Here is a 12,706-nt window from a genome sequence, read left to right on the forward strand (position 1 = left end):
CAGCACTAGGCTTCGCGACTCCGAATCACAGAAACGACTGGTACGACGGCGAATGTGAACAGTTGAAAAACGAGAAGAATGCAGCATGGGCGAGAATGCTGCAACACCTACGAGAGCGAATGAGGCACGTTACAAACAGGCGCGGAACAGGCAGAACTCAGTCTTCCGGATGAAGAAGCGCCAGCAGGAAGAACGAGATCGCGAAGCGATGGAAGAGCTGTACCACGCTAAGGACACACGAAAGTTCTACGAAAAGCTGAACCGCTCGCGCAGAGGCTTTGTGCCACAAGCCAACATGTGCCGAGATAATCACGGGAATATTCTCACGAGCGAGCGTGAGGTGGTCGAGAGGTGGCGGCAGCATTACGATGAGCATCTCAATGGCGACGTTGCAAGTACCGAAGGTGGCATGGTAACAGATCTAGGAGTATGTGCACAAAGACTTCCGGCCCCTGACCTCCACGAGATTGAGGAGGAAGTTGGCCGGTTGAAAAACAACAAAGCCGCTGCAGCAGATCAACTACCAAGCGAGCTTCTAAAATACGGTGGAGAAACACTGGTGAGAGCACTACACTGGGTCATTACCAAGATTTGGGAGGAGGAAGTATTACCGGAGGAATGGATGGAAGGTATTGTGTGTCCCATCTACAAAAAGGGCGACAAGTTGGATTGCGGGAACTACCGCGCGATCACACTACTGAGCGCTGCCTACAAGATACTCTCTCAAATCTTATGCCGCCGTCTATCACCGATTGCAAGAGAGTTCGTGGGGCAATATCAGGCTGGATTTATGGGTGAACGCGCTACAACGGACCAGATGTTCGCCATCCGCCAGGTGTTGCAGAAATGCCGCGAATACAACGTGGCCACACATCACTTGTTCATCGATTTCAAATCGGCGTATGATACAATCGATCGAGAACAGCTATGGCAGATTATGCACGAATACGGGTTCCCGGATAAACTGATACGATTGATCAAGGCGACGATGGATCGAGTGATGTGCGTAGTTCGAGTATCAGGGACACTCTCGAGTCCCTTCGAATCTCGCAGAGGGTTACGGCAAGGTGATGGTCTTTCGTGCTTGCTGTTCAACATTGCTTTAGACTCTAAAGTTTAGAGGGTGTAATAAGGAGAGCGGGGATAAACACGAGTGGTACGATTTTCACGAAGTCCGTTGAGCCGCTTGGTTTCGCTGATGATATTGATATTATTGCTCGTGAATTTGAGACGATGGTGGAAACGTACATCCGACTAAAGAGTGAAGCCAGGCGAATCGGATTAGTCATTAATGTGGCGAAGACAAAGTACATGATGGCAAAGGGCTCCAGGGAGGAATCACCGCGCCAGCCACCCCGAATTCATATCGACGGTGATGAAATCGAGGCGGTTGAAGAATTCGTGTACTTGGGCTCACTGGTGACCGCCGACAACGACACCAGCAGAGAAAAACATAGGCGCATTGTAGCATGAAATCGTTCTTACTTTGGACTCCGCAGAACTCTACGATCGAATAAAGTACGCCGTAACACGAAGTTAACCATCTACAAAACGTTGATTGGACCGGTCGTCCTCTATGGGCACGAAACATGGACCCTACGTGCAGAGGACCAACGCGCCCTTGGAGTTTTCGAACGGAAGGTGTTGCGTACCATCATCTACGGCGGAGTGCAGATGGAAGACGGGACTTGGAGAAGGCGAATGAACCACGAGCTGCATCAGCTGCTGAGAGAACCAATCATCGTCCATACCGCGAAAATCGGGAGGCTACGGTAGACGGGTCACGTCATCAGGATGTCGGATAGCAACCCGACTAAAATGGTTCTCGAGAGTCATCCGACCGGTACAAGAAGACGTGGAGCGCAGCGAGCTAGGTGGGTCGACCAAGTGGAGGACGATCTGCGGACCCTACGCAGAGTGCGGAACTGGAGGCAGATAGCCATGGACCGAGTGGAATGGAGGCGGCTACTATGTACAGCAGAGGCCACCCCGGCGTTAGCCTGATCGGTAAGGTAAGTATCCCAAGCAACACACATGTTATAATAGAGTTACGACAGCGCAAGTGTTGGTTGTATAGCAGTTTATTTTACGTAATTCCAACATTGTGTTGAAATAACGTAAAATAAACTTCTATACAACCAAAACCTGCGCTGTCGTATCTTTTATGTAACATGTGTGTTGCTTGGGATGTTATCTTTTTAGAGTTTTTTTTTTTCATGTGCGTAGAATAAGGCACATTCCAAAAAAGGGTGCGCACAATTTGGAACATAGACACACTTTAGAAATTCCATGATTTAACATAAAAAATGAGTGTTTTGTATAAAAATTGAAAAAGTCTTAGGTGCGCAGAATATGGGCCCTCCACGGTAGTTGAATTCTCAAATACCTATCCATGATCTACGCAAAAAATTGCAGGTCCATATCCTGTCACGGTCGCCATGTACTGTTTTTATGCGACATTAATGGAGAAGACGGAGAAGACACTGCGCTGGTATGTCATCAGGACGCGATGTATACACTATGGTTGCTGGGATGAAGGTCATGAATTAAGTAGGTTAAAATATAAAAGACAGAAGATCTCTAATGCACGAACCACGTCATCATTAAATGTAACTATTCGTTAGAGGATACCAAGTGTTTTTATATCGTGATGCACGGTAAAACCTGATAATACAACACGTAATATATCCAAACAACTTTAGGGAAGATCGGATAACGAACATCGGTGAGAGCTTAATCGTAGGCTGACTGGGATGAGGGCAAGGATGAGGGGTTTGCTTCTTTAAGCTTGGGCGTCTCTCATACGAGTGTATGTTCTCCATGTTAGTGGAAGATTCTAAGTTCAACTGTACACCATGGTCCTCCAGAAAGTTGGGGGGTTGGTGTCCGACCCTACAAGCCAATGTAATTACAACATAATTACCACGGAAAATCAGCAACAGAATAATACAAACCAAGACCAACTACAACGACCCCAGCGAATTTGCGATTGGAAACTTATCTATTTTCATTATTTTTATTCATTCTTCAGCTAACCCGTGCTCGACCAGTAGAAGAATCACTGGTGGAGCAGGGGTTATCTTCCTGGAAAGTTTCGGATATTTTGGCAAGTCAATGCAAGTCGAATTTAAAAATTTTCTAAATATATTTTATTACAAGCGTCCAAAGTAGCCCTATTAACATATCGTTCGCTATGTATGGCTCATAATTGACCCTCGTGACAATATATGAATATAAATATATGAATGAGAACTCGATGCTGTGATATGAGTTTGATTCGCAACTGGTCTACAAAATCGGTTTAGATAAAAAGAACCTAATCTTTTTTTTGCCCTTCGAGAGATCAGCTTTTGTCATGAGGTGCGTTCCAAGTGTAACGAAATACAGCAAACGAAGCCTTAAATAGTTCTTATTCTCAAAATAAACGACAAAACTCTCCAGCTTTCGGCTTACAGATACTCCTAATGTGCTAAATTGCTATTCTTATGTGCAGGTTGGGCTCCTTTTACGAGTTATGTACAAAAACTATACGATCTTACATGATGAAGGATGGTGTTTCCGAAAATCATTGTATGACGAATTTCGCACCAACTCGTCTTCGGGGTTGGCAGCACCCCCTCAGAATGTTATGAAATTTTGTAGGTTTCAAGACTTTACCTTTTCAAGCAACTTTGCGTATTTTGTTTTTTCAAAATTTACCTAGACTAACATTTAAAAAGAGTCAAAGTTCTTTAACCGTTTTTTTTTTCACAAAAAATAACTCGAATATGATAAGATGTACAAAAAAGTGATGTATGGGTGAAATTTAGAGAATTGTCCAAGCTTTCATGAGAAAATATTTTAAAAATTCTAAATACATTTTTACACGCTAAAAAATATATTTTTAAAATTAAAAGTCAATTTACAGAAAATGCCCACTTTTTTATGTTTTGAATTTTTTTTCCAAGAAAGTCAATATTGTTGCCTAACTTTCCTCCATACATCACAAGATGGGCACTTTTAAGGAAAAAAAGTTTTTCTAACAAAAACTTTTTCATGTTAGTTTTTTTAGCGTGTTGCGCATTAGCCGTTTTTTTCACAAAAAATATAACTCGAATATGATAAGTTGTACAAAAAAGTGATGTATGGGGGACTTTTAGGGAATTGTCCAAGCTTTCAAGAAAACATATTTAAAAAATATAAAAAAATGTTTTACACGCTAAAAAATATCTTTTCAAAATTAAAAGTCAATTTACATAAAAAGCCCACTTTTTTATGTTTTGAATTTTTTTCCCAAGAAAGACAATATAGTTGCCTAACTTTCCTCCATACATCACAAGATGGGCACTTTTAAGGAAAAAAAAATTTTCTAAAAAAAAACTTTTTCATTTTATTTTTTTTTGCGTGTTGTGCATTAACTCGTACAGTAATGTATCCAGAATCCTAATGACAATCCATTAAAACTTAATGGGCTCAACTACTTTTTCAATATCTTAACGTGCTTGACATTGAAAACGTGCTTGATATTGGAAAGGGCTCAAGACAAATTTGCTTTTAGGGTTTTATATCAATGAAAACGCTTGTGTATTGATGAAATATGTACATATGTATATGTGTATTCAATTATTTTCTTTTCTACAATATATACATCCTTCTTTTATACATTCTATTGTAACGTTTTTTGAATATTTGATCTTTAGTCTATCTGAAACAAAGTAAACTTTTTTGGATTATCTTTTGAATTCGAAAACTTCTTCGCTTCAATTTGATTTTCAGAAATTGGCACAAATGAATGAAATTTTTGTGTACCAGGTATTGTTTTTACGTGACTGTATGTGTATAGTTCTTCAAGTTCATCTGTCATTTTTGCATATTGTTCATTTGAAATAAAGCAGAAATTCAATTTTGTTATATGTATATCTGACTGTTTAACTGCCCAGTCATACAGTTCTCGAGGAGTTGTGATTGTGTTTCCATAATCTCGAGCAAGACTTGCTCGTTTTGCCATTCGCTTGAGAGTACCTCCAACAGCGTCACATGGACCTTTGCCATGTGAAGTTGCGAAGAAGTGCCATTCTGCTTCCAATCCATAATTGGACCGAAAACTGCACAAACTGGCAATTTTTTTTTTTTTGTTCTTATAATGAGCTGCTGCTCCATCTGACATGAAAGTAATTTTTGAGAAATCAATCGATTGTTTAATGAAATCCAGCAGTTTTTATATAAATAACTAAACTGCTGTTGTATCGTGTGTAAGTACTTCAGATATTATTATAAAGCTCAAGTTTTCCAACTTATTTTCTTCTCTGTAGTACACTTCATAGGGGTGAATGGTAGCTTGAGAATTATTCCAATGGTAACCTTGAGCTGAATTTTGAATGCTAAATGAATAATTTTCTGAAAAGTCACAAATTGTTAATACTTCACCCTGTTTAAGAGATTCTTTTTTATCCCGCAAAAATGAGGATTGTTCTTTATAAATGAAATCATGAGTTATAAGCTTATCAACTTTTTCTACAAAATACGGAACAAACTCGTCTATAGTCTTAGTAATAGTTTCCAAATTGCATCGATCAGTGGTTAGCCATTGTTGAAATAAAACCGATTCTTTATCATTCGCTTCTAATAATGATGTTAGTTCACTGGTTCTAGGCACACAATAATACAATTTCAGCAAGAGAATGCTGTTTTAAGCATTCAGATATCAAAACAACCTGAGAAACAGGTTCTATTCCAGTTGGGAGGTAACGCCAATAAAAAGAAGGCACCCAATCAAACAAAGTTGTAATGCCCATTGAGTGTTATTAAATGGGTATAAGGATTCTTGATACATCCTGTACGAGTTAATGCAACACGCTAAAAAAATAACATGAAAAAGTTTTTGTTAGAAAAACTTTTTTTCCTTAAAAGTGCCCATGTTGTGATGTATGGAGGAAAGTTAGGCAACAATATTGACTTTCTTGGAAAAAAAATTTCAAAACATAAAAAAGTGGGCATTTTCTGTAAATTGACTTTTAATTTTAAAAATATATTTTTTAGCGTGTAAAAATGTATTTAGAATTTTTAAAATATTTTTTCATGAAAGCTTGGACAATTCTCTAAAAGTCCCCCATACAACACTTTTCTATAGGTCTTGTCATTTTTGAGTTACATCGATTTTAAAAAATTCTTCGAAAAAAAGTTAGGCCCTCTTCAAATGTTACTCTTGAAATTTTTCGAAAATTTAAGTTGCAAAGTTGCTTATAAAAACCTAGTCTTTATGCCCACCAAGTTTCATTCGATTCTGAGAGGGTGTTGCCAACCACTGGTCGAGTTGGCGCAAAATTCGTCGTATGCGTCTTCTTCAGGAGACAGCTAAGTTATCACAAGGGAAAATCAAGTTTCCTGTCATCTCTCTGTCTTTGTCAAGGGATCGGTTCAGTAGGAACCAACTTCAGTAGCAACAAAAACCGGCACGTTGCTCGTCCGCATGTGCTATATGTTCCCTGCTCCACGAAGGTGTTTCCAAGCGACCGGTGCCGTCTGTCAACACATTATCACATTCTACTGGAATGCCCATCTGGACAACGCCATTCATGCCTAGAATTGGAGGGAGAATACAACACTTGACTTGTTTGAACTATGTAGCTAATTATTTGCGTCAATTGAATATGCGCATCAGATTTATCCATCTTCAGATGAACCATGGACAACTAAAACATTTTAATAACTAGGACTAGGTGTTAAAAACTATAAGAAGCGCTGGAAATCAAAAGAAAGTACAGATCTGAAGGAACTGATAAAGTAATCAACTAAATAACTTACCACTGGCATATCCGGAGAGTACCAAAGAATCCGATGATTCATACCGTTTTAACGATGGACAAATTTGTTCTCCAGAAAGTTTTATCAGTCCAACCGCAATGGAAATAAACACTTGCTCAATTCCCTATAATAAAAAAAATATTCTAATCAATACTGTTTCCAGCGAGGGTCGATGGCATCGACTGGAGTGCGCGAATTATAGTAGAATAATGTCAATTCAGCGTACAAAATGTTGTACGGAATTCTGTAGAACAGCCGATTGAGGAGTCCTTCATCGGCGAATATCAGGCTGCTTAAGATTTTAAGCGCAAAAATTCAACAAAAACCAAAACCAGCGCATTGGATGGTCTCATTTCAAACTTATTGTAACAAATGAGCAAAAACAAAATCAAAATTACACTATCGTTACAAGTTTCCATCTCAAGACTTGTGCATTTCAGTTTCTGGTGCAATGTTAAACTGGAATTCCAAGAAATTTCACGACGTACTCTTCAGTTAAGTGATACTGATCCGTAGCATAGAGGAAAGCAGCTGCCGTATAGATGCCGTATAGGAGTCGTGAGTTCGATTCCCACCGGATGTTTTTTTTTGCAATTCAAATCTCATTTTGTACATCTAACAAGTGTTCCTGTTGTGTGTATGAATGTCAAAGCAATCAAACGCTATTTCACTTGGCATGGTCATAACTTAAGATAACTAGAAGCGCCCACATGCTCGCCGATCTACTGAAGGACCGCGGTTTCGGTTGCTGCGGTTTTTTGAACAGGGACAATTTACCAGATCTGACTGGGTTTGATCACCGCGGTAATTTATATGCTTAGTTAGATTGGCTATTTTCGGTGAAACGATTATCAATCAACAGTGTTGATCGTCTGACGAAACTGTGAAGTTAATCAGCTAAATGCGTCTGAAGATGGTCGAAGAAAAGTAGACCGAAACGCGTCACGCAAATAATGCTGTTTGATAATCGTTTCACCGAAAATAGCCAATCTAACTAAGCATATATACAATTTACCAGAGCTGCTGCAAAGAATGCACAGGTTGAGGATCAATCGCAAATCCTTCAGCATCAGTATAATCAAAGAACACAACCTTCACTCCGGAAGCACAGATGAAAGCAAAGACGCATTCTACGCGTAGCTGTAACGAGAGTAGGGGAAAAGCGGGTAACACCGTCAGGGTGGGTAAGCCCGTCACCCCAATGATTTTACCAGAAAACAGTGATTTAGTAGCTTTTTGGCCACACGCCTCATTTGTTTTTACCATTTTTACTCTTTCGAGACAAATGATACCAAAATTGACCTGTCAAACATAAAGAAAATAAACAAAACAAACGCACGCGTCATTGTACCAACGGCGGATGTAATATTTCGTCGGTAGAATTTAACTTCTGAAATTCAAAAGAAGTGCAAAAAATAACTTTCATCAATCATGTATTCTCATCTGTACTATTCTTTAGAGCCAAGATTCATTGAACGGTCAGTTTCAACAATTATTCAGAAATTACGGTGTAATTTAAGAAAAGTGGCCTTTTCGGGTAAGCCCGTCACTCATCGGCGGGGGTAACACCGTCATGCTCTTCGGATGACCGGATGTTTGTTGAACTGGCTAGGCATTTCTATTAGATGCCACGCAACTACAAACTGATGACCATCCAGGGAAATTTCTATAAGGGTCGCCCATAAATGACGTAACATTTTATGGGGGGGATGAGTTGGAGTCTCAAATTATGCTACTAGCTATGTATTACGTATTGGAAAGTAGACTACGAGGGGTGGAAAGGGGTGTCAAAAATCGTCAAAAAATGCTACGTCATTTATGGACGACCCCATATGGGTTTCTCCTGGAATTCCTGCGGGTTTTTTTTCTAAGGCTTCTTTCAGTATTTCCTACGATTTATCTAACTAAATCTACTAGGATTTCTCCAGGAGTTCCTGCTTGGACTCTTCCTGTTCCTTTCTGGACCTTCTAAGGGCATAATTTGTGGACTATTTTTTCAGCGATTGCAAATTCACTAGCGCCGCCTAGTGGCAGAATTCTGAACCACGTGTCCCGTTTTATGTAAGTCTATGTCATACTGATCAACTTTGCCGGAGACACCAAATCATTGGATTCTGAGATACGAGGTTTGGAAAATTTACATGCCCACTAGCGCCGCCCAGTGGAGGAATTTCGAACTTTGTAACTCATCATCTGTAAGTTATTAGCGTATCCAATATTTTTTCCGAAGACACTATTTCTAATTATCAGGGTCTTGAGCTGTCGCACATCGTAACGTTTGCTTGACAACCTAATGGTTCCTGTAGTGCAATTTAGCATCAAACTGTTGGTGGCGCCTCTGGCGGCCAAGTTACCAACTAATCATATGAACCTAAGTTCTAAATGGTAGATCTTTTCAAACCCTAAAACTTTGCCGAAGAAAGTATTGCGCTCTCTGTTAACACACCCGGGATAATTGGCCATACCCCCATAAGCTTAGTCTCCTATTAGGCGAATTCCAATTGCGCCCCCCGACCAGTGATTTTACAAGAGTATCGACTGTAGAATGATTGGTAAACCATCACTGCACTTCAAAAATGTATTGAAAATATTTTAAAATTGAAGTCTTCAAAAGTATTAATATAAAAATATATATGACGGACTTACCCCATAGGGGTGACGGTCTTACCCGCACTGAATTAAAAACATGAATATTTATTATGGTTGTGTTATATGCATTGTTCGCCAGAATTAACATAATTTGACAATTCCAATGCACAAGTCTTATAAAAAACTAATGAATCAAATAATCTGCGTACTGAAAATATCAATTTTCGCCCTACATTTATTTTGAAAAATCCAAATGCTTAAGGTGACGGGGTTACCCCTTCCTCCCCTACAACCGCAGTCCAAGCCCCCTACAACGTCAAAAATCAATGTCATGTGAGAACCGTTCATAGGAACCGGTAAAAAATGGGACGAAATTACCAGATGGGGAAGCAACAAACTTATCTAGAGCCAACTGAAAGAAGTGGAGCTTGAGAAAATGGAACTTCAGTATTTCAGCATACCACACCTGAAAAGCGTGGAGAAGGTAAGCAATGCGGTTTAATGCAGCGATAGAAACGACTAAGGTTACGCCGCAGAGGACAAAAATGGCCCAACTATTTCGCTGAGGGAAGTAGAGGATGCCACTCATTTGACTTATCATCGGCTCAAAAGTAACAAACAGCTGAACTCATCAAGCTGGTACCAGAACAGTGCTACTATTCCCCTTATGTCAGTTCTTCGCTTGTCGTTTCCCCGAATACCAGTTCCCAGAATAACACATTTCCCCGATGGACCCGTTTCCCCGAAAAAGGGTCATCCAAATATGACATCCATCGTTTAAGGGGGAAGAGGGGTCTGAGAAAGTGTGACACTCCATGTATTATTTATTGGGAACACTCACTTGCAAGGAACTACACTCACTTGCTATTTTCTCAGCTTAAAAGCGTGCAATCAAGATACGATGCATGGACGGCTTTTGCCTCGGGGCCTTGTGGAGTTGTCTAAAAGTTTACTGAACAAAGTAGTCGCACTCGCATACCGAAATCGTGAGGGAACTGCGAAGGCAACTCGCCACGATGTGAGTATAAGTCGCTTTCACAGCTCTGTCACGACTATGGTATGCGTGTGCGACCCATACTCTTTTGGCAAAACTTTTAGACAAAACCACAAAGCGAAAATCGTCCAGACATCGTTTCTTTATTGCACGCTTCTGAGCTGAGAAAATAGCAAGTGAGTGTAAATCTTTGCAAGTAGGTGTTCCCATCCCTGATTTGATATACTAAAAAGCATGACAGCGACATGGGAATTATATAGTTATAGAAATAACGAGCACATTAAAAATTGTTCACATTGAACTAAAAATAAAGGGTGATACGGTCAAAATTTGGTCAAACAATTTGTTTCATAATTTGAGACTGCGTACACCAAAACAGCTGATTTTTGGACCAGTAATGGTACATTATATGTAGCTTATACCATAAAATTTTCATCAAAATCGGTTTAGTATTTGCGGAGATATTGTGAATCCTGAAAACTGCAATTTTAAAATTTTGTACAAAGAGGATTAAAAAATAAGAACACATTTTTATTCTTTTATTTATAGAGCCAAAAATACTGAACCAATTTCAATGAAAATTTTTCTGTGTATGAAGTATACATATGAAAATGTTGTGTATAAATTTCATTCAATTTGATCCAGCCGTTACAAAGTTATATTTGTTTAGATGGTCAAATTTTGTCAAATTTTGTCAAGTCAAGTCAAATTTTGGTCACACAATTTTTTTCATAACTTTAGATTGCGTTCACCAAAACAGCTGATTTTTGGATCAGTAATGGTACATTATATGTAGCTTGTACCATAAAATTTTCATCAAAATCGGTCTAGTATTTGCGGAGATAGTGTTGAACCCTGAGATCTGCAAATTTAAAATTTTGTGCAAGGAGGATTCACACATTTTTACTGTTTTATTTATAGAGCCAGGGATACTTAACCGATATCAATGAAAATTTTCCTGTATGTGAAGTATGCATATCAAAATGTTGTGTAAAATTGTCATTCAATTTGATCCAGCCGATACAAAGTTATATTTTCTTAAGTGGCACCCGATCAGTTTTTTTCATATTCAAACTGCTACAACTTTGAAAGTATTCATACAATATGGCTCAAAACTTTACTAAGAACAGTTTTTCATATTAGTATTATACTGTAAAATTTTGATAAAAATCGGAGCAGTATTGGTAGTTCTATAATCAAAATTGTGCTTCACTGACCTTAAATTTCCGAAAATTTACTATGGAGCGCCTTTGTACAAAATTTTAAAAAGGTAGGTCGATGGTTTTATCTATATATCAACCAATACTTAATCGATTTTGATGAAAATTTTATGGTATAAGCTACATATAATGTAGCATTACTGGTTCAAAAATCAGCTGTTTTGGTGTACGCAGTCTATAGTTATGAAAAAAATGTGTGACCAAATTTTGACCGTATCACCCTTTAGTGATTGTTGATATTACATACACAAATATCTTTGAAATCATGTAATATATTGTTATTTTTACAATTTTCTTCCATTTAAATTTAAATTTATTTCTGTTTGTTTTTACAATATAAAGCTTTATGGAAAAAATTGTAGAAACAAAAATATGTTTATTATTGATTATACAAGAGTTCATTTGAATCTATCTTTAATTCAGCTGCCCTATCCCTCGGATAAAAAAGTATTGTGAATATTAAAATATTTGACATGAATTCAATAAGATTTATTTTAATTGGTGAGCACACTAATGTCGATTCCCTCGCGAGCTGGATCTTGTTTACGTTTAACTGTCAAATAAGTGTGTTTGTTTCAATTACTAATTAAAAAAACGAAAAATGTGTTTGAACAAGAAATATAGGTACGCAACAATTATTATTATAAAATACATATTTTTTGAATAATTTTGTAGACCAACGGAGTAATTGAAAATTAACGACTTCCAGGAGTTCCGCTGATGAAAAAACTTACTCAGAAGGTGGTAAAACATCTTCGTCTAATGCAGAACCCAAGTCTATTTGTTTTCTATTGGTGAGTATACAAATAGTAAACAATCTGCTGCATAATATAAAAATTATTATTAATCTTAGAAATATACTTTGATTTCAGCTCCTGTCTGTATGCAGATTTCCCTACGTCGCGTCCACTACTTGGTCCGCTGGATATGTATCCGGACCGATCCGGACAAATAAATAAAAAGGCACACCATGATGCTGATAAAAAATCATTATACTTAGCGACTAACATTGGCTTTTGATAGCAAGAAATGGAAAATAAAATAAAAACAAAAATAAGAAATATTCGTATGTAAATAATAATATTATGCTTTTATTTTCAATATACGATACGATAGAATG

General features: G+C 38.2%; 1 protein-coding gene across 1 annotated transcript in view; it reads right to left on the reverse strand.

Moving 5' to 3' along the window:
- Positions 1-3,126: 3,126 nt before the first annotated feature.
- The window catches only part of LOC109414244 (uncharacterized), a 93,012-nt gene continuing 83,432 nt past the window's right edge, over positions 3,127-12,706 (reverse strand). Inside the window, exons 4-6 of the mRNA XM_019688055.3 lie at positions 6,784-6,907; positions 6,310-6,558; positions 3,127-3,570 (exon numbers count right to left, since the gene is read on the reverse strand). Of these exons, the coding sequence (XP_019543600.1) occupies positions 6,413-6,558; positions 6,784-6,907 (270 nt within the window). The 3' untranslated portion in view covers positions 3,127-3,570; positions 6,310-6,412. The remainder of the gene's footprint in view (positions 3,571-6,309; positions 6,559-6,783; positions 6,908-12,706) is intronic.

The sequence above is a fragment of the Aedes albopictus genome, chromosome 2, assembly GCF_035046485.1.
Source record: "Aedes albopictus strain Foshan chromosome 2, AalbF5, whole genome shotgun sequence".
NCBI classification, from domain to species: Eukaryota; Metazoa; Arthropoda; class Insecta; order Diptera; family Culicidae; genus Aedes; species Aedes albopictus.